The sequence below is a fragment of the Carcharhinus amblyrhynchos genome, chromosome 14 (assembly GCF_965287045.1).
Source record: "Carcharhinus amblyrhynchos chromosome 14, sCarAmb.v2.hapA, whole genome shotgun sequence".
NCBI lineage: Eukaryota > Metazoa > Chordata > Chondrichthyes > Carcharhiniformes > Carcharhinidae > Carcharhinus > Carcharhinus amblyrhynchos.
In genome coordinates, this window is record NC_137337.1 from 33,748,468 (window position 1) to 33,772,102 (window position 23,635).

The window sequence follows — 23,635 nt, forward strand, 5'->3', positions numbered from 1 at the left end:
AGTGCCAGAGATGGCCCTCTTCACTCTTCTCCTTGTTGCCCCCTTCCTGCCTCATGCTCCGAGTGTCTTATGGCTACCACTGCCTCATTCACTGTGGCCCTCTCCCCATGGCTGTGGCCACCATGCTCCCATAGCTGCAGTGCTTGATCACTCACTGGAGTTCTGGAAGGCTGAGTAAACAAGATCCATGGTAAATAGCTGCAGTCAGTGCTCTGTGCCTTCCATCCCCTTTACTCTGTACTTACAAATAACAAGCCTGAGAGAACATTCAAGCAGTAGGCCTATGCTGTGCTAACTAAGTTTGTCCCTGTTCCTGATTGTTGCTGCGTACACAGTTCCACACTCCCTGCCAGGCTGCACTGTCTGCAACCCATGTCAACCAACTTACATTTTGGAACTGGCATTCAGACTTAGGATTTATCCAAAGAACAATATTTATCCAAAGAACAATATTCAAAGCAGTCTTCTATAAACCTCCAGGCCCACAATATTCAGACAAAACTGACCAACACTGTCCTGTCTGCCAGGGGGAATTGTAGTGGGGAGGGGCAGGGGGGTGTGGGGCTGCAGACAATGCAAGGATCTATTGATCTCGGACAGTATTTTCCAGTTTTGGGGTGAGCAGGCAGGGAAATCCCACCCTATGGTCCAGAGAAGGATTGTGTTATCAGGGCATGGTGAGCAGGATTGTTATGTCTTCAGGGGTTGTTCACATTTCACTGTGTGTAGAAGTTGACATTATCTCCACAGGCTGCGTGTCTTGTCAATTCAGGTAACAATGAAAACTGTGTGTCTAATAAGGCTCTTTTTGTGGCTTGGCACTGGAACTGTGAAAAGGATTTGGCTGACTCATCAACAGAAAAAACATCAGGCAACAATCAGGTTTTGAGTCTTTTTTAAAGCTCTGCTCCAGTAAAAAGAAAAGCACCCACTGAAAAAAAATACAATTAGAAGAAAAGGATTAAATATTCTATCACAAAGTTTAAACCATTTCACTGCTTCACAATAAAATGGCCATTTTTATCCCAAGTTCTTTGATGGGATTTCACAATGACAAGTGGAGCTCAAAGTTCACTTTAAGCTTATTAGCAAATATGAAACTGCTGGATTTTCCACTTTAGAACCATAGAATTCCTACAGTACAGAAGGAGGACATTCAGCCCATCAAGTCTGCACCAACCACAATACCACCCAGGAACTATCCCCATACATTTACCTTAGCTAGTCCCCCTGACACGAAGGGGCAATTGAGCATGGCCAATCCACCTAACCTGTACATCTTTGAAGTGTGGGCAGAAACCGGAGCACCCGGAGTAAACGCGCACAGACATGGGGACAATGTGCAAACTCCACCTGAGCCGGGAATTGAACCCAGGTCCCTGGCATTGTGAGGTAGCAGAGCTAACCACTGCGCTGCCGAGCCATCCACTTTAGGACATGTGATTATTGAATCAAAAAAGCCTCTGTGCCAAAGCTGAAAAGAACAGCCCTCATAGTTTTGAGATTAAATCCAGCTCCGGAATGCTCTGTCACTTCTCTGCTTTGTTTGCCACGTGATTTACTGCATCCAGTTTCTGAAAGAAAAATGGAATCTATTGTATAATAGAAACGTTAATGGGCATGTGGCTGAAACACACTCTGTACAGCAGTAATGAATTAGGCGTTAACTCTGACAATGGTCCTGTTGAGATGAGTATAACAGTCTCTCAAAGCTGCTACGGAGCTACAGTGCAAAAACTCCCCAGCAAAACCTTGTCCCAGAGGCCCAGCACACAACCAGCACTATTTACACAAAGAATGTTTAATCTCTCAAATTAAGAGGCCCTTACAAACAAATTTACTTTGCAAGTAAATATGCCTTAAAAAGATTTATACGTGAAGTCTGCTGACTTTTTCAGGAAAGGACGTAAGTTGATCTCTGCCAAAATACACATACAACTGCTGAGGAAGTTCCCTTCTTACTGAACTCTTGCTCAACCAAAATCTAGAAAAGAATAGAAGAATGAGTAACTCTTGCAGATGGTGGGGATTCATTTGACTTAATTTCCTTTTGGAGGTGAGGCCTGATAAGTTAACATCGCAGTTTCTCATTTGTTTTAAAATAAAAACTATCCATCTACCCCTTAGAAACCCAGAAATACCGATTTCATAAACTATCATGGTGGCATCGAACACAAGAAATCATTGGATTGCTGAGGAGGGGGGAGAGGGGGTTAAAGGATCACAGTAGGTGACCAGGGCTTCTAATCATAGGGGTTTATTGGGATGGTTGCTGGGCATGAAGAAGAATCTCCTGCGCATTGTATTGCACTGTAGTGCCAGCCTAAGGGAAAATCACAGAAGTGCTGTCTTATGTATGAGAAACAACGTAAAAGGTCCCAATGTACCACCTGAAGAAGAGCAAGGGAGTTCTCCCACAGAGCCGGGTTTACAATGAAACACATCATGCACTAGCACAGGCCCTCCAAGGGGCAGGGGCCCCAAAATGATGAACGTGTCTCTCACAGACAATCAGGGGCAGATCTACTTTGAAACCCCTTCCAGCATTCACATGTCAATCACTCTGTTGAGCCAAAGACAGGGGGAGGACGGGAGGGTTGTGAGGGGTGGGGGTTCGTGGCAGGGGTGGGGGTGGGGCGGGGGGGGTGGTGTTGGGGGGCACGGGTGCAGCTCTCTACCGACAGAATCACCGGCCGGAAATACATTACAGCTCAACGCCCTCTGTGCTTTTGCATTGGCGAGCAGCAGAATGCAGATGAAACCCAAACTCTAGCTCCTGGTGGGAGCTGTAGTTGTGATGTGCACAGCATTCGTTGGCAGCCACTGGCACCCAGCTTTCAGGGTGCGTTGGTTCATGGAAATGAGTCATAGAGAAGAAAAATAAATTTATTCACTAAATAGCAATCAAATGCCAAAAAACACATTAGGGAAAAAGCAACTGAGCAGGCTGTTTTCCAATGGTAACACTTCATAAGTTCTGCTAGTGGCCAGAAAAGCCAGATAGGTCTTTTGAAAAAATTGGTATGGTAGTGAGGATTGAGGAATGGGATACAGCTGAAATGTAAATGTATTTATTTTGTATTAAGTTTCACCATTGAAGATTATACAGCAGTAGATACAAATGCTTTAGATATTGACTCTGTGAATGTGAATGGATAAATGGACATGGCTTTGTTTGAGGCACTGAGGATTGATCAGTTTGCTGGACTGGATACCATTTAACAAAGAACAATACAGCACAGGAAAAGCCCTTCAGCCCTCCAAGCCTGCACTGATCATGTATTCCTAACTAGACCATCCGTTTGTATCCCTCCATTCCCAGTCTGTTCATGTGGTTACCTAGATGAGTCTTAAATGATCCCAGCGTGTCTGCCTCAACCACCTTGCTTGGTAATGCATTCCAGGCCCCTACCATCCTCTGTGTAAAAAAAATCCCCCACATATTTGTATTGAACCTTGCCCCCACCTTACCTTGAACTTGTGACCCCTTGTGTTTGTCATTTCTGACCTGGGAAAAAGCTTCCAACTGTTCACCCTATCTGTGCCCTTCATAATTTTATAAACTTCTATTAGGTTGCCCCTCAACCCACATCTTTCCAGGGAGAACAACCCTAGTTTATTCAATCTCACCTCATAGCTAATACCCTCCATACCAGGCAACATCCTGGTAAACCTTTTCTGCACTCTCTCCAAAGCCTCCACATCCTTCTGGTAATGTGGCAACCAGAAATGGATGCAGTATTCCAAATATGGCCTAACCAACATTCTACATAACTGCAACATCATACGCCAACTTTTATACTCTATGCCCGATCCAATAAAGGCAAGCGTGCCATATGCTTTCTTCACCACCTTTTCCACTGTGCTACCACCTTTTCGGATCTGTGGATTTGCACACCCAGGTCCCTTTGTCTATACTCCTGATGGTGCTGCCATTTATTGTATAGCTCCCCCCTACATTTGATCTATCAAAATGCATCAATTCGCATTTATCTGAATTAAATTCCATCTGCCATTTCTCCGCCCGATTTTCCAGCCTCTCTATATCCTGCTGTAATCTCTGATAATGTTCATCGCAACTTCAGCAATCTTTGTATCATCCGCAAAATTACTAATCAGACCAGCTACATCTTCTTCCAAATCATTTATGTATATATATCACAAACAGCAGAGGTCCCAGTACAGAGCTCTGCAGAACACCACCAGTCATGAGTTAGAGGTGCCAGCGTTGGACTGGGGTAAACACAGAAAGAAGTCTCACAACATCAGGTTAAAGTCCAATCAGTTTATTTGATAGTAAACCCACAAGCTTTTGGGGTTTGCCCCTTGCCCCACTCACCTGACGAAGGGGCAAGCCCTGAAAGCTTGTGGGTTTACTATCAAACAAACTGGTTAGACTTTAACCTGGTGTTGTGAGACTTCTTACTGTGAACACCACCAGTCACAGACCTCCAATCAGAAAAAGACCCCTCCACTGCTACCCTCTGTTTTCTATGGCTAAGCCTGTTCTGCACCCATCTAGCTAGTTCACCTTTGATCCCGTGAGATTTAACCTTTTGCACCAGCCTGCCATGAGGGACCTTGTCAAATGCTTTACTAAAATCCTCGAATACTATGGAAAATCAGAGCAGTACTATGCCATCCATTAATTTAGCTGACTAATAGTTCTTTCAAATCTGGTCTAATTTGAATCGATTGGGCAAAGGGCTTGATGCATGAATGCTTTCACTCATGTGCCAAGCCCAGTCACTGATATCCAGATAGGAACATACAAACAAGAGCCGACCATTCGGCCCCTTAAACTTGTTCTGTCATCCCAGCTGTTCTGTCTTTTTTATCCAGTTTGTTTCATATCTTGTAAAGTTCTGTAACTCATGTTTTCATAAGCTTGTCTTACATTATTATACTGTTGCATAATGAATTTTGAGCCATACTAAAGGCAAATGATTTAATAATTTAAAGTTTGATATAAAATGCTAACCAGCACAAATATTTTTCACTTAGAAAGCATAGCTTTCCTGACACTTGGGGACTCAAGTGATTAATACATAGTAAAATGATTAGTACTTAGTAAAACAATGTTATGGTGGATGGAGAAATAATTTAGCAAATACGTTTTCTTAGTGCACCACCACATCACAGGTGGTGGGGGTTGGATGGGGGAGTCAGGAAGTGTGTATGAAGTGGGCATGGGGAAGAAAAAGTAGGCGTGAAGGATGGGGAAGGGAGGGCAAGCAGGTGGGCACGAGGGGTGGGGAGGGAGGGTGAGCAGGGTGAGGGGTGGGGAGAGAGGGCAAGTGGGCATGAGGTGTGGGAATGAAATTAAAGCTAAGTACAGGGTCCCATCTAGTATAAATCCACCTCTGTTCTCCCCATGTCCTGACCAACACCTATAGAAACTTCATCTGGTCATTTATTCTTGTGGGATCTCTCGTGCAAATTGAAAACTGGTTCCATTACTGCTGTAGTTACACTTCAGAAACATTGCATACAAGTGCAAGCTTTTGAGTTCTACCAGTTTATAAGTTCCTATGTGTGGACTGTTAGTTTGCACAATCTTGTTCTGTTTGCATATCCTATAATAAGGCTATGCATCAATTATAGAATTGCATGGGAATAGATTATCTGGCTCAACCAGTCCATTCTGGTGTGTGCTGCACACTAATCTCCTTATCCAACTCTTATCAGCATGACTCCCATCTTCCTTTTCTTAAGGACTAGTGTGTAAATGGTATGAAATACAAGCAAAGTAAGGGAATGTCTCAAAACAATGAACTGAAAAATATTATCCAAAATATTGTAAAATCGCCAAGTAACCAGCTGGCAAATGCAATTTTTTTGTTTCACTGTGATGGGTATGGATTCAGATATCATTAAGAATCATAGGGTGCAAGGCAATATTCAAAGCAGGAATCCATACTTGGAAGAGAGAATTATCACTATAGAGCCCTTTCTGAGGCACTCACCCTTTAAAATAATATCACACAGGAAGCACGGAAATGTGCTTTATATCTGCAAGGTAAACTCCTGTAATAAATTTTAAAGATACTTAGTCAGATGGATAATTGTAAGTTGGCCTTGCCAACAGCAGCCGCATCCTGTGAGTGAAGAAATGGGAAGAGATCTAACAAATTCGGACTCTATTATGCTAATGTTCACTTAGTGCTTCTCAAGTGGTTTCCACTTCAGCTTGTCAAATAGCAGCCAGCAATATTATTTCAGGTCTGAAAAGCAGGAAGCGAAAGAACTGAGGTGGATAGAAGCTTCTGCATCCTGATACACTGACCCAACTGCTTCCTGGAGTTGAAATACTGGGTTGTCGATCGAGGCCAAAGTATTGTTCTGATGTCTGAATAATGAGTGGCAACAGGATAAATATTAAAAGGAAGTAATATCTTAGGGGGAACCCCATTATGTGCCCTCAATGTCCAGACATCTGCACTGAAAACATGAATGTATCTTAAACTACAATCCCAAGTTTTACAAATGAGATTGCTATTGAAAATTCAACTTGTACTCAATTCTTGATTAGTTTGGTTCAGCTTGCTCTTGAACTGATTTATTCAAACCTCTTGTACTTATTTATACAAACACTCAAATCTTGAGATTTCTTATGAGGGAAAACATATTGTAAATAAATTCAGTTTGTTTCCACATTAGGATTTTCCCACAGTTTACAGCTCATCCACCCAAAGTGCTCCAGAGCCACGGCTCTCAGTTGATAAGTACTTGTGACAGAAACGCGGCAAACTGTCTAAAAGAGTTGAGGGAGTTGGTGGTCTTGGAAACACTCTCCCACCACCAAATCAATCAAGATAACAATTGCAGCAAGTTGAGTCTATAAACTGCCAAAGAACTCAGTTGCTGTGTCTTAGTGGGTGGACCAATTCCTTGTTGTTTGAATTTACTACTGTAACATTTTTCTCTGGAAGCTCCTTAAGCATGATGTAGAGATGCCGGCATTGGACTAAGGTAAACACATTAAGAAGCCTCACAACACCAGATTAGAGTCCAACCAGTTTATTTGATAGTTTCATGGTTTATTTGATGGTTTCATGGTCTATCAATAAACTGGTTGGACTCGAACCTGGTGTTGTGAGTTCCTTAAGCACCAGAATCATCCAAAAAATGTATGATTACTGCTTTCAATCACCCTTTACTTCTACACATCTAAACAGTGAGTGGCTCAAAGAAGGATGTAAACCGGCATTGACCTTCACCCCTGTTTTTCTGTCACTGTGATTCCATTGCCTTTAGTAGCAGAAAGGATTCAGAACTTTTGGACTCTGGAAATTATCAAGCTTTTTTATTTATTCATGGGACATGGGCATCGCTAGCTGGCCAGCATTTATTGCCCATCCCTAGTTGCCCTTGAATGGCTTGCTAGGCCATTTCAGATGGCAATTGAGAGTCAACCACATTGCTATGGTTCTGGAGTCACATGTAGAGAATCCAGTCCATCAAAGTAATAAACGTTTTGGAAATCATGTTCCTGAAATTCTAGTGTACAGAATAGGTAAGCTTTCTGTCATTGTGAAACTACTCTGAGGAATATGACTGAATCCAGTGATGGTGCAAGATAGATGAGCAACCATACATTTTTTTATTCATTCTTGGGACATGGGCATCACTGGCTGGCCAGCATTTATTGCCCATCCCTAATTGTCCTTGTTCAAAAAGCAGTGGAGAGTCAGCCACATTGCTGTGGCTTTGAAGTCACATGTAGGCCAGACCAGGTAAGGCCCACAGATTTCCTTCCCTAAAAGACATTAGTGAACTAGATGTGTTTTTCCAATGATGGTTTCATGGTATCAGTAGATTCTTAATTCCAGAAATTTTTATTGAATTTAAATTTCCCCATCTGCCATGGTGGGATTCAAACCCGTGTCCCCAGAGCATTAGCTGAGGTTCTGGGTTAATAGTCTAGCGATAATATCACTAGGCCATTGCCACCCCTTGTACTAACAAGTCCTCATTCCATTTCACAGGTGAACAAAACATGGCTGGAAAGGCGGAAGGTGCACAGAGGAAGTGGGCTCTCGTGAAAGAGAAGGTCACCCCTGCCGATACGGACAACACAGAGGCCAACCTGGAAAACGCTGAACCTGAACTTTGCATCCGGTTGCTACAAGTCCCAACCGTTGTCAATTATTCCGGCCTAAGGAAGCGACTGGAAAATAGCAGTAATGGCTGGATGGTACAGTTTCTGGAGTTCAGTGGACTTGATCTACTGCTGGAGGCCCTGGACAGGCTCTCCGGCAGAGGTGTGGCAAAGATCTCAGATGCCCTCCTTCAGCTCACCTGTGTGAAATGTGTCCGGGCTGTGATGAACTCTTCAAGTGGCATTGAGTACATTGTGAACAACGAAGGCTACATTCGCAAACTATCCCAAGGTATGGAGCATGATTCAGTAGAGTTTTGGTCTATGGGGAAAGCTCAGTCATTTTTTTCCCTCATCTGACCTGAAAGCTGCAGCCAAAAACATATCAGAGTTACATACTGTGGGAAATGAAAACTAGGATTAATAAAAGATATAACAGAAGGAATAAAGAAGTTGGTCCAAATGACCATTATCAGCTATATTATAATCAGTTAAAGAATCTAATACTCAATAGAAGTGATTAATACATAAAAAAATTAGTTTACTTGACAATGGTGAAAATTGTAAGTCAAAATAATAACAACATAGGCCACTTTTACCATAATGTTCCTAACTAATAGGAATTTTAGAGATTTTCAAATAAACATTAGGTGTGAATCCTATAAATCAAGTAAAGGGAACGCCTACAAAAAAATCCTGAATTTTCCATTGTCATCCACTTTGTTTAAGTTGCATTCACAATCATATTCCCCTTTGCATTCAGGAGGGGTCGAGGGCAAGGTCATTCCAGAAATGAAGTGAGCACAGTCATTCCAATAGTGGTGTTGCCAAAAGAAGGAGGATCCTCTGTTTATGATTTAAATGAACATGGTTCTGCAGTTAAGGTTAAGATGTGAATCAGGCTGCCTCACAAGAATCTGAAAGCAATACCCCTAAATGCCAGTTCACCATCTACAAGATTATGAGGGGCATGGACAGAATGGATGGTCAGAAGCTTTTTCCCAGGATGGAAGAGTCAAGGTATAGGTTTAAGGTGCGAGGGGCAAAGTTTAAAGCAGATGTACAAAGCAAGTTTTTTTACACAGAAGGTGGTGCGTGCCTAGAACTCGCTGTCGGGGGAGATAAAGGAAGCAGATATGATAGCAACTTTTAAGGGCCTGTTCCTGTGCTGTAATTTTTTTTGTTCTAAATTTGCCAGACAACTGTCCTTTCACAAAACCAATGTTTCACCATGCACAATGGTTAAATATTGATGTTTAAACATCTCGATTTGCTTTAAACTGTACCTTAAGTAACATCAATTTTTCCTTACAGCACAGTACCAACATACAATGTACAACATTTATCTTTAACTTATTAGTCACCTTCAGCAGAAAATAAGAAATGTGATGGTTTTTAAACTTCATTTCCACATGTGGGTGAGTGCCATACAACAAAGCCTTGTTCCCCCTCAAGAGGCTCCAGTTCTCTTCTTATTACCAATTTTGGAAAGTGAATAGACATAAAAATAAGTTGTTGCCCAATATAGTGCTGACTGAATGTCATGCTGCAAATTAACATTTGATTAAGGCTCTATCAAAAGTACCGGAAGGCATTATAACCAGAAACAAATAAATATTTCTGTTGTAGTCATACATCAAAATACAGCCAAGCAGACTACATTTTCTTGGCATCAGTTACTTCCCAAAGGATCTAAGATAAGACTTGTTTTAAATCCAGCCAAATTTAGACCAGTTTCACGAGAGTTCTATCCTATTGGATGGCAGATATCTATTCGGGATTTAGTGCCAAAGAGAAGGTTGAGAGGAGATTTGATAGAGGTGGTCAAAATCACAGGGGATAGGGTAAAACTGTTCCCATTGGTAGAAGCATCGAGAAGCCAAAGGACACAGATTTAAAATGATTGGCAAAGAACTAATAGCTACACCAGGAAAATAATTCTCTGTGGTGAACACACATGATCTGGATAGATTGCCCAACAAGGTGATGGAGGCAGTTTCAATCGAGGCTTTCGAAAGAGAAAAAACACAGGAAGGATAAATAATTGCAAGACTTCAGGGGAAAGGCTGGGAAAGTGGGACTATATGGATTGCATTAGCATGGGCCTTGATGGACCAAATGGCCTTCCTCTGTGCTGTAGTCATTTTTTGATTCAATAATGCTAAATTAGTCAAGCAGCTTCGGAGCACTACACAGGGCCAGGTCTTGCACAGCTCAACTACAAGGCAGTCATAGCAAAAATTCGCTGACATCCACTGGACCAACATCTATATTAGTTCATACCAGCAGCAGTCTGCTACATGAAAACAATCTGATGCTTATTTTACCTGTGCCTTTTCTGTTGACTACAGCATTTTAAGGTACAAGGGCATTTGATTAGCTACCCATGAAGTTACCTAAGACATGAATGTTTTTCAGTTAATTGACTAAGATTTAGTATCATGAGTTTTTTTTTAACTTTATTAGTGTCACAAGTAGGCTTACATTAACACTGCAATGAAGTTACCGTGAAAATCCCCTAGTCGCCATACTCCCGTTAGGGTACACTCAGGGAAAATCTAGCATGGCCAATGAACCTAACCAGCATTTCTTTCAGACTGTGAGAGGAAACTGGAGCAGACACGGGGAGGAGATACAGACTCCGCACAGACAGAGACCCAAACCAGGAATTGAATCTGGATCCCTGGTGCTCTGAGACAGCAGTGCTAACCACTGCAGAATAATGGCCTGAATTTTACTCCCTGTGGCAAAGAATTGATATTTGCCATTAATTTTGCTGAAAAATGCCCACAGACTTTGAGGTTTGGCATCAGACACGTCCCTGAATCGAACATCTGTGTGCCCTCCACAGGGGATCTGTACTCCTTTGTGAATATAGCAAGTAATAGTGAAGGTTTTCAACCAATGAAATAGAAGAATCCTCACTGAGTTGAACTCTGCAGAGTCCAATCAGCAGTAAAAATGCAGGAAATAGAAATACATTTTCAATGATAAACAGGAAATGAAAACAGTGGGAAATAAAGATAGGATTTAGGGTGAGTGATAAAAGACAAAAAAAGATACATTTCCAAGACCAACTTTGTTCTGAAGGAATGAGACTCCAATTTCTCGGGGCAGAGAGATCGTTCAGTAGTTATCTTCTAATGTGCCATTAAGAACTCACTCCCAATGCACCAGCCCAATCCTTGCAGCCATTTTTAGTGTAGCTTTACCTCAACTTCACACCACTGCCACCATTTCAGTACAGACACCATAAAAACAACTTCAACAACAACATATCAGACAGGAACGGTTACACAGTGGTTAGCACTGCTGCCTCACAGTGCCAGTGATCCAGATTCAATTCTTGAGTCATTGTCTGTGTGGAATCTGCACATTCTCCCCGTATGTGCATGAGTTTCCTCTGGATGCTCTGGTTTCCTCCCATAGTCCAAAAGACATGATGGTAGGTGCATTGTCCAAGCTAAATGCCCCCTCAGGGTTGGCCTATGAGGACAGACTAAGTAGACTGACACTATATTTATTGAATTTATAAGAATGAGGGGAGATCTTATAGAAACATATAAGATTATGAAGGGAAAAGATAAGATAGAAGCAGGGAAGTTGTTTCCACTAGCAGGCAAAAGTAGAACTAGGGGGGCATGGCCTCAAATTAAGGGGGAGCAGGTTTAGGGCTGAGTTGAGGAGAAACTTCTTCACTCAAAGGCTTGTGAGTCCGTGGAATTCCCTGCCCAGCGAAGCAGTTTAGGCTACCTCATTGAATGTTTTTGAGGTAAGGATAGATAAATTTTTAAACAGTAGAGGAACTAAGGATTATGGTGAGTGGATGGGTAAGTGGAGCTGAGTCCACAAAAAGATCAGCCATGATCTTACTGAATGGCAGAGCAGGCTCAAGGGATCAGATGACCTACTCTTGCTCCTAGTTCTTATGTTTTTATGTACCTGAACAGGTGCTGGAGTGTGGTGACTAGTGGATTTTCACAGTAACTTCACTGCAATGTTAATGTAAGCCAACTTGTGACACTGATAAGTAAACTTTAAAACTTCAACTTTAAAAAAATTCAGCAAGATATCAGACAGGAAATTTGACTTCTTTATTGAACTGTGCATATGCATACACCAAGATTTTGCCTTTGGATTTTCTTCATTATGTCATTGCGAATGCTGAATGCCCGTTATTACTCTCATTGCAAATTCCAGACCAGTGCTTGAATTTAGTTAGGTGGGTAGTTAAAAAATAAGATTTGGATCTAAACAGTTGCAAAGAACGAAAAGAGTCAGCAATATTAAGCAGGTTTAGATTTTATTGTCTTAAATAGAATTTTTCTTACATCCAAAATAATGATAATGTCAACTTTTGATTTGCAGCTTTGGACACAGCCAATATCACAGTAAAGAAACAAGTATTTGAACTGTTAGCAGCACTCTTTATCTATTCATTGGAAGGTCACGATCTGGCTTTGGACGCACTGGAACACTACAAGGCAAGCTTTCTCTTTTGTAAAAATCGCTGTTCCAGACCCATACTGCACTCTGACATGATGGTACCTGTAAAGAAAGCCTGGGGAGGCAGTGACTTGGCAATATTGTCACTGGACTAGTAATCCAGTGTAATGGTCTGGGACCTGGGTTCAAATCCCACCATGGCAGATGGTGAAATTTGAATTCAATGAAAATCTGGAATTAAAAGTCCACCAATGACCATGAAACCATTCTCGATTGTCATAAAAACTGGTTCATTAACATCCTTTAGGGGAGGAAATCTGCCGTCCTTACCCGGTCTGGCCTACATGTGACGCCAGATCCACAGCAAAATGCCCCCAGGGATGGGCAATAAATGTTACCCAGCCAGCGACAGTCACATCCCAAGAATGAATGTATTAAAAAAAAATCAGTAAACTGATCCTCCGATGAAATTATTTGGCTTTAGCAGGAAAGGAGTGGCAGCATTTTTAAAATTCCTGTCACTCATCTACAGACAGGATCTTCAAAGGATTGTCAACTACAAAAAAAGCTGTAATAATCACAATTAAAAACTTGCCTAAACGAAACACCACCTGCACTCAACATTTCGTTATACTAATTGAAAGAATCAAAACGGGATCAGAAAATTAATGTCACTTATGATATCCTTCGAGCTCACTCCATGTAAAAATGTGATGTATCTGTCTGTGACAACAAGAGAAGATCTCAAATTCTTCTGATTATCAGCCACATATGGAGCGACACAGTGGCACAATGGTTAGCACTGCTCACAGCCCCAGGGACCCAGGTTCAATTCTAGCCTTGGATGACTGTGCGGAGTCTGCACATTCTCCCCATGTCTGTGTGGGTTTCCTCTGGGTGCTCCAGTTTCTTCCCACAATCTGAAAGACGTGTTGGTTGGTTGCGTTGACCCGAACAGGTGCTGAGTGTGGCAGCCTGGGGAATTTCACAGTAACTTCATTGCAATGTTAATATAAGCCTACTTGTGATACTAATAAATAAACTTTAAACAATAGCTCAACTGACACGCTGTCTTATATGACCAATCCATCTTTACCAGTTTAAATCAATTGACTGCGCAAACAATCAATTGACAATCGAACAAATAAAAAAGCCAAACACCCATTCCCAAACACAACTGTTTATTTCGTTTTAATCAGCATTTAATTCCTAAAATGCAAAACAAGTGAATTTTGCAATGTTAATGAATTCAATGCATAATGAATTCCTTTGGTCCATTTCTAAACACATTCCGATTAAATACTATGTGCAAAATGATCAAAGAGCATTGTGATCATGTGATGGAAAACAAACTATCACACACAGTGCCCCTTTCTTTTATAGTAACCCCAAGAGTCAAGTGACGTAGTGTTCTCATTCCACAATAAACAAGTGGGTGGCACAGTGACTAGCACTGCTGCCTCACAGTTCCAGGGACCTGGGTCACTGTCTGCATGGAGTCTGCACATTCTCCCCATGTCTGCATGAGTTTCCTTTGGGTGCTCCGGTTTCCTCCCAACAGTCCAAAGATGTGCCAGATAGGTGGATTGGCCATGCTAAATTGTCAAAAGATGTGGAGGTTATTTAGATTAGTCATGGAAAATGTATGGGATTACAAGAATACAGTAAGGGAGAGGGGCCTGGGTAAGATACTCTGTCAGAGAATTGGTGCAGAGTAAATGGGCTGAATGGCCTTTTCTTCACTGTACAGATTCTATAATTTGTATTTTTTCTTTCATTGTTGGTGTCAGTTATGGATTTCAATGCCCCCTCCCCCCATACCGTGTATATTTGAGAGGCAGGGAACATTTAATTAGGCTTAAGGGTGTGGGTTGAGGACCCCGCTACTTTCGCACCAATTAAAATGAGTTAGGAAGGCTTGGGCTGCCTTCCCACTCCCAACATCAACTGAGGCCCTAAAGTGGGAACTCATTACCCACATATCCCACTGCCACTGGTATTGAACCAGCAGTAAGGCAGTGTAATCATACAGGGAACCTTAAAAACAAGTTTGCTTGCATGCTCCGTGGTAAAGTGGAGGGGGTGGGGGTGATCTCTCATTGGGAAGCACTCACCACCTGATTGAGGGACCCAGCATCAGGATGGGGATGGGGGCTCTGAGAGCCAACCAACCCCTCCCTGCCCTTTCTTCCAAACCCCTTACTTCCCCAACCAGCCAGCAAGCCCGCCAGCCCAGCCTGTCCTACCCATCTGTGGCCTGGGTCTCTCACTGACCCTGGGCCTCTGCTGGGCGCATTGCTGACAGCTACCCTCACTGCACGGGAGAGCTGTCAGCCCCTGACCAGCCAAGAGCTCTTGGGGGATGGAATGCCCATCCCTGGGGTCCTTAATCCTGAGGATGGCCTGTCGCTGACCATTTCCTGACAGGCACTCAATGGGCTTTCCCTAGAGAGGGAAAAGCAAGGTTTTCACCAACTCCCCATCCGCAGGTAAGTCTGTCACCTGGATTTAATGATTGCTGCAGTTTCCTCACCAAACGCCCAGCCATCAGACTGATCTGCCACGTCACTTAGCCTCTCTACGCTCAATGTGCAGATTACAAATCCACTCATCTGTCACCCCCTCCTCTTTGGTTACCTCAAATATCCATTATGTCGCTGACCCAGTCATTATGGGGTCAGAAGTAATGATTCAGAGACTGGAATTCAAATTCAGCCGCAAATAGCTGGGGAATTTAAACTCCGTTAATGGAATAAAATGAACATGACTAAAATGCTTGTATTAGTCATAGAATCCTACAGTGCAGAAGGAGGCCATTCAGCCCATTGAGTTTGCACCGACCACAATCCCATCCTATCCCCACAACCCCATGCATTTACTCTAGCGAGTCCCCCTGACACTAAGGGGCAATTTAGCATGGCCAATCCACCTAACCCACACACCTTTGGAGTGTGAGAGAAAACCAGAGCACCTGGAGGAAACCCACGCAGACACGGGGAGAATGTGCAAACTCCACACAGACAGTGACCCGAGCTGGGAATCGAACCTGGGTCCCAGTCATGGTAACAGTGTGACTAGTGGTTGATTGTAAAAACCCATCAGGTTCGCTGGAATATTTACTTGATCTGGTCTACATGTGAATTAGGAATTAGGAATGGGCAACACGTGTCCTTGCTAGCATCCTGTGAATGAGAAACAAACTCACTTGCACTTTCACTTCCCTCTGCAACAGTCACCAGAATAATCTGTTGCTCAACTTACTTAAAATTGGACTTTAAAAGCTGTCAGCTATCATCGAACTTCACAAGAATGATCCCAGGAATGATCCCAGGAATGAAGGGTTTGTCACATGAGGAGCGAACATTTTAGAGCAGGTGGAGTCTGGGTCTATAGGCAAGTTCCGCACACATGAGGACGGCCTCAACCAGGATCTTGGGTTCATATCACACTATCTGTAACCCCCATGACTTGCCTGGGCTTGCAAAATCTCACTAACTGTCCTGTCTGGAGACAATACACATCTCTTTAACCTATGCCTAATGCTGTGTCCACTCACATTGTCTGCACCTTTAAGGCTTGAATAGCAGATTAGCTGCAAAGACTCGCATTCTAATCAGTATTCTGTAAACTGTGTGTGCCTTTATATGCTCTGTCTGAGACCAGAACTCTCCACTCACCTGATGAAGGAACAGCGTTCTGGAAGCTAGTGGTGTTTACTGCCAAATAAACCTGTTGGACTTTAACCTGGTGTTTTGAGACTTCTTACTGTCTGTAGGCCCAGCCAGAGTGGAACTGGGGAGGCTGTTTCCACTAGTGGGAGAGACGAGAACTTGAGGGCACAACCTCAGAGCAAAGGGACACTCCTTTAAAACTGAAATGAGGAAGAATTTCTTCAGCCAGAGGATGGTGAATCTGAGGAACTCATTGTCACAGAGGGCTGTGGAGGCCAGATCATTGAGTATCTGTAAAATAGAGATAGATAGGTTCTTGATCAATAGGGGGATCAAGGATTATGGGGAGAAAGCAGGAGAAGGGGGATGAGAATCACATCAGACATGATTGAATGGCAGAGCAGACTCAATGGGCCGAATGGCCTAATTCTGCTCCTTTATCTTCTGGTCTTCCATTTGCTGTGCTCTTTTTGATATTACCAATTTATTCAACCATTTCCTCACTTCCACCTTTGATGCTTTCATCACTTGTAAAAGGATGTTTTTCTCTTTTCTTCCTGGTCATGTCTCCATTGTGGCTTCAAATCCAGAGGATGGAAACTTGAGCATATCTTGTATATGGCTACTATAGTTAAGCATTATTCGATCAAGACAACAAATGCTATTGGACATTGTTGTCCTCGCTCAGAACTGCTCCCTAATCCAGGAACATCCTGGAGATCAAAGATAACCATGGGTTCATATCTGACAATAAAAATTAATCATGTAACGTTAAGCCTCTCGTCTGCATCAGCCACGGACCAGAACCCACATCTTTTTCCATCTTCATCCATGCCTTGCCCACTTCATCCATCGCCTGCTCCTTTATCATTTCATAGAATCTCTACAGTGCAGAAGGAGGCCATTTGGCCCATCGAACCTGCACTGACAATGGTCCCACCCAGGTCCTATCCTCATAACGCCATGTATTTACTCTGCTAATCCCCTCAGGCAATTTAGCATGACCAATCCACCTAACCCACACATCTTTGGACTGTAGGAAGAAACCAGAGCACCTGGAGGAAACCCACACGGACACAGGGAGAACATGCAACTCCACACAGACGGTCACCTGAGGCCGATGCTGTGAAGCAGCAATGCTAACAATTGTACCACTGTGCTGCTCAAAATTATTTTATTGATTTCAAATTTCACCATCTGCTACGGTGGAATCTGAACCCAGGTCCCCAGAGCATTACTCTGGATTACTTGTGCAATAACAATACCACTACGCCATTGCCTGCCTCCCCCTTTGACCCCATTGTCACTAGATAACCAGCCAAACTCCCCTTCCTGACACAACACTATCTGCTCCCATAAATAATTGCCTCTTCCCTCCTAATCTAAACCATCTTTAATAGAGAACAAACATCTGATTTTCCTTGTTTTTTTCTTGATAGACTGTGAAAAGACAGCAATATCGATTTAGCGTGATCATGAACGAACTCCGGGCCACAGATAATATCCCATACATGACAACCCTAATGAGTGTCATCAACGCCATCATCTTGGGTGCGGAGGAACTGACATTCCGTACACAACTTCGGAATGAATTCATAGGTACAACATTCTTCAATTTAATTACCCGCGGTTTAACTTGCATTGTGCGTCATATTCCCAAAGCCACAATACAAACATAAGTTTCTTTATGGTAAAGAAACTGTCATTTACTGACTTCAGACACATGGGGTGGAATTTTCCCATCCCGTCCACCACAAGAATTACCACAGGCGGGACACAGACCAAGCCCAAGGCCTCAAGCAGGACTTTCTAGCTGTGGGCCAAGCGTGGCTGGAAGATCCCACCCATGACGTATGGAGAATGCTAGCTCAGCACTAGGTCACTAAAAATTTGGTTTGAGGGGGTCTACAATAATTGCACACTCCACAGTCAAGGTCTGATTAATTAGCTCCCTAATTCCTTAAGAAGTGCTGATAGATTAGTGGAGCAGATGCATTGTGATTAGGAGAGAGGAGCCAATAACATTTATTTCTCAGCAATAGCAGTTGTGTTGGCTCTTGTGATCCTCTTAAATGGTCTGTTCATTTTATTTTTTTTTAAAAAGGAGTATTTCAAGCTCCGTAAACGTTATTTCACCTGTGAGTTTTCGGGGAGTAGGGAATCTATAATTGTGTTAAAGGAAACAGTACCCACCACTAAATTAAATGTATAAGTGGTGCAAATTCCTTGAACAATTATATAAAAGCCCCAATTAATTCTTTAAAAAATTGAAACTAACATGCAAAAGATTCAAATGATGTTTGGCTGTTCAACTGATTTCTTTAAACTAAAAATGACATTTTCCAACTTCTTCCTGTCCTGTTAACAAAATGAATTGTCCTCTGGTCAGAACTCAAAGTAAATGATACACAATTTACCTCAAAAGCTAGTTTTCAGGGAATCCACAGTCCCTCCCCACCCCCCAAAATTCCACTTCCAAAATGGATGACAGGATCTAGAAAACATCAACTCAGGCAAGTAAATTATTTTAAAATGTACATATTTTAGTGCAATTGAAGTAAAAATAATGTAATTAAGAAAAGTTAGAATGAAGACAACAAAGAAACATTTTAAGCTAGTGTTATATTAGTACAGTTTATTTTAATACCTTTGGAATAGAACACAAAAAGATTGAAACATAATTTATGGATGACAAGCTTGTATCAAAACCTAGGAATTTCTGGCTTTTATTAATTTTTGAATTAGTCATTTCAGATTAAACACTGTCAGAATCTAATATTCTATTTTTGTACCATTGTTTTTTCACTTCAATAAAATGTTTCAATACTTTTACTTTGAAAAATGTTTCCTTTTCCAGACTTAGCCATAGCAGAGATATCTATAAATCATAAGATAAAAGCAAGTTACTATGAATACTGGAATCTAAAACAGAAACAGAAAATGCTGGGAAATCTCAGCAGATCTGACAGCATCTGTAGAAACGGAACAGAGCCAATGTTTCGAGTCTGGAGGACCCTTCATCAGAGCTATCATGTTACCTAAAACACAGATCTTAAATTCAAAACTTAAAATCATCTTTTGCAGAACGTTGCTCTAACCTGTACAAGTAGACATTATCTATTAGACCAAATATAACTCAATTTTTACTTTTTACAATTAATGCACATTTATTTTGGTGATTTAAACAGGGAGAATTTATTTATGTGTTGAAGACACTTTCAAACCTAGCAGGCTCTCTGAATCCTCAACTAGGCAATAATACCTCAGCTGATTTCCTGTTGGTATTCAAATAAGGCTTTGGATTCTGAGCAGGTCATGAATTGTCTCTGACCTTTTTCATTGGTAGCTTTCCTTAAAGAGACATACATGGTAGCTTTCCTTCAAGGGACACACATTCTTAGTTATTGTAGATTTTCACTGATGATTGTTAAATCAAAACCTATTTTCTTCTGAAAATTCTTCTTATTGTACAAAGATATGGATAAATAATGTGCTATTTCAATACTGGATATTTTTTAAATGCATTGTGAGGCAAGCAAAATGTCACTTTAAAGGTTAGGAAAAAAGTATACATTTGTGCAGATAAGTGACACCTGAGAAGTTTTAGGACTGGTTTGTCTTGAATTGCGCACACTAAGTTAGAGCAGTTTCTTGTGCACAGCACTAATTGCTTATTTCAAAAATTACCAAATCAATATTAGATATCTTCAAAGTCTTAGCTTCCACTACTTTAGCTAAGTTAATTTCTTCAGCAACAATGATCTTTTAAGGCATTGTTTCTTTTGTATATTGTTTGTACCTTCAGGTCAAATGTGGCTTCACAAGAAATGGTTTCAAACCCCACCACGACTGCCCAAACCACATTAATTGAATCAAATGTGTGACACTTAGATTGTGTTTGTTGTATACCAAATAATTTTACACATTTGTTGCTTTCAGGTCTCCACCTGTTGGACTTACTGACATTATTAAGGTATGGGATTGCTGCAAATATTGCCCAGTCTTGGCAAATTTAGTTTCCTAAATTTGGCTTCAATTCTGCTAATCACAGCCCATCAGTGAATGTATATCCTGGACTGTGCTTTTTATGTGATAGTTAGAAATAAGAACAAATGTTTACGCGTTGCTTAAGCAGTAGAATGGCACTATCTGATCTTTAGAAATGAGGTTGTTGCTCTCTTGAGAGATATGTACAATCTTAATCAACATGATTATGTGTTGCTCAAGGGAAAAAGATGATGAGGATCTATTGGTTCAATGTGTCACCTTTGAGGAAGCCAAAGGAGATGATGATGAAGAATTAATGAGAATCTATGATGGCATTGATATGAACAGTCACCAGGCAGTATTTGCAGCATTGTTCAATAAAGTAAGTACTTGGTTTGCTAATAATTACTCTTTAAAATCTGTACCGTTCACTGCTTCTATTTCAACGTGCATCATTATGTCATATGCAAACCTATTTTTCAGTGAGATTAAAATCATAGAATCCCAACAATGCAGAAGGCGGCCACTCAGCCCATCAAGCCTGCACCAACAACAATCCCTCCAAGGCCCTATCCCCGTAACCCCATATATTTACCCAACTAATTCCCCTAACGCGAAGAAACAATTTAGCATGGCCAATCCACCTAACCTGCACATCTTTGGAGTGTGGGAGGAAACCAGAGCACCTGGAGGAAACACTCTCAGACACAGGGAGAACGTGCAAACTCCACACAGACAGTGACCCGAGGTCGGAATTGAACACAAATCCCTGACACTGCAGCAATGCTAACCATTGTGCCACCATCCTAGAGTCCCAAGATATCGTCCAAAAAAATGGTATTGATCTGTTTGACTTGAAATCTTTAATTGCTGCCATTCTAAGTTAAAGACATGTAGGATGCTTGTTGTAAGGTAATCAATAACATGACACTAAGTTATACTATTTCAGTAGCTAAGAAGTTAGAATCAGAGTCTTATTAGTTGCAAATGCCCTTATCCTGTGAGTTTCTGAATTTTGCCTCACCGTTCTTTGTAATGAGCCACTAAATGTGGCATGTGTGACAGGTGCTCCATTTTATATTTCCATTTCTAACTTGTCCAACGTGGAAAATTATGAATTGCCCCCTGTGGCGATCCACTGTTGATTATCTCCTGGCAAAATTGGAGTGATTGCACTACTATTCTGTGGGTGCCCTAACATGACCCTTTTTTTAAATCAAGCATTTGCCTGCAAATATATCTCACATTTTTACAAATTGAAAGCATATTTCTAGAGAATTATGAACCCCAGAGTATAAAGTGGCGCTGTCATTTTGGAATTCAGCTGATTTACAGTGAATTGCTACCCGAGCTGGAAGTTAAATGTACTACTTTGATCTGGGAAGAGAAATGGGTGATCACAGACCTTGAATCATGAGATTCCCAAGCCTTTTCTCTTTACGGCTACATAATTGTGTATTATACTCACAGTTTAATTCCATGTTTCCATTCATTCTGTGGCTGATGCTGCTGATACATGAATATATCACAGTTATCTATCAACAAAGTAAGAGTAATTAAGACAGCTAATTCTCCATAACATTCAAACAGGATGAACCAGCAAATAAGAAATACAAGCGCGAGACTAGTTATTTTGCTCCCTAGAGCAGAGTGGAATGGCTTGGGACCTTCCTTGGGTCTCAGTTGAACATTCTTCTCCCCAAATGAAAAAAAACTATGACTGGGCTAAAGAAAAAGATACAAACTTGTATCTTCAAAATGGGATTACAGGTGGAAGCAACCATGAAAAAAATAGAGATTCTGGATGTTATAGATAGAGGCCTTGAGTGCAGATGATGATTCTTTACATGGCTTTAGGCCACATTATGTGCTTTGGATGCATTCTAGAAACAGTGTTAGGAGTGATGGGAAAGGCAAATTGTGATTTACTTGGATGAGAGGCTATGGCTTAAGAGAAATTTGGAAACATTTTGGCTGTACTCACAGGAGCAGTAAAGATTAGGGGGGAGTTAATCAGAGTTCAAACTTCTGAAAGAATTTATTGTGATAGAATACCCACAGTGCAGAAGGAGGCCATTTGATCCATCGAGCCTGCACCAACAACAATCCTGCCCAGCCCCTATGCCTGTGACTCCACGTAGTTACCCTGCTAATCCTCCTAATCTACACATCTCGGGACACTAATCAATGTAACCCTCACATCTTTGGACTTTGAGAGGAAACCTACACAGACATGGGGAGAATGTGCAAACCCACAGGGACAGTCACGCAGTTCTTTGGTGCTGAGAGGCAGCAGTGCTAACCACTGTGCCACCATGCCACCCCACCGGGAGAAAACGGAAAGATTACCTCCTGAAGAATTGGCACATTTCATGTCAAGGATTGTTTTAGAATATGAAGACCAATCAATCACAACTCTTCAGAGAGAGTTTGATAAGTTGGAGTAAATGACATGCGGGGAGGTATTTCTGGGGCAGCAGAATGGATTTGAAATGGCCTCCTTCTGTGATTAACCATCTATAATTTTACTTAACTGTATTTTCACCCATTTGTGTTTAATTCTAGGTGAGCAGCTCACCATCTTCTACCCAGCTGCTGTCAATTCTCCAGGGGCTCCTACAACTAGAACCATCAAACAGTAGCAGTGCCGTGCTCTGGGAAGCCCTGGAAGTCTTGGTGAATAGAGCCATCCTAATTGCTGATGATAGTAAGGAAAGATTTCTTCACAGCATGTTCAAAAAATATTTAATTCTTAGACATTTGGTGGGTACACAGGATGGGTGAGATGGGGGTAGGGAAAGAACTAAACTTGACTCTTACCAATGATTTATCAAATGGATAGACATATTTCTGTTCACAGAGAGGTCAATGATAACAGATTTGAAGTAATTGATGGAAGGGTTGGAGGAGATTTAAGGGGTCATAATTTTACCCAAAGAGCAGTGGGAGCCTGGAATGTGAATGGGTTATAGAGGCAGGTACCCTTATCCTTTCTTTATATCATTTGGATATGCAATACAGATCAAAAACTGGAATGTGGAATCAGGTTGGATAGTACCTTGATACCATGGGCTAAATGGCCTCCCATTGTGACGTATGTTTTTCTGAGGTTAACGTAATATATGAGCTGTCCCCACTATCTAATGAGCAAATAAAGTACCCAGAGTGGGATTGAATGTTTAGGCCAAGTTACTTCCTCATGAGGTCTAAGAATTAACCTTGGCCGTAATAGCAAGAGGAGCCGCACAACTATGATATTATAATCTTCCATGATTCTATAACTAGAATCATGGGTCCTGGTCTATGGTGTGGAGATGCCGGCATCGGACTGGGGTGGGCACAGTAAGAAGTCTCACAGCACCAGATTAAAGTCCAGCAGGTTTATATGGAATCATGAGCATTTGGAGCACTGTCTTTCATCCAGTGAGTG

At 41.7% G+C, this 23,635-nt stretch overlaps 1 protein-coding gene across 3 annotated transcripts in view; it reads left to right on the forward strand.

The window, feature by feature from the left end:
• The window catches only part of LOC145352570 (inverted formin-2-like), a 71,898-nt gene that overhangs the window by 20,118 nt on the left and 28,145 nt on the right, over nt 1-23,635 (forward strand). For all 3 annotated transcript variants that reach the window (XM_080202603.1, XM_080202605.1, XM_080202604.1), the window contains exons 2-7: nt 7,989-8,393; nt 12,470-12,585; nt 17,658-17,817; nt 20,158-20,191; nt 20,446-20,587; nt 22,771-22,912. In XM_080202603.1, the coding sequence (XP_080058729.1) occupies nt 8,000-8,393; nt 12,470-12,585; nt 17,658-17,817; nt 20,158-20,191; nt 20,446-20,587; nt 22,771-22,912 (988 nt within the window). In that variant the 5' untranslated portion in view covers nt 7,989-7,999. The remainder of the gene's footprint in view (nt 1-7,988; nt 8,394-12,469; nt 12,586-17,657; nt 17,818-20,157; nt 20,192-20,445; nt 20,588-22,770; nt 22,913-23,635) is intronic.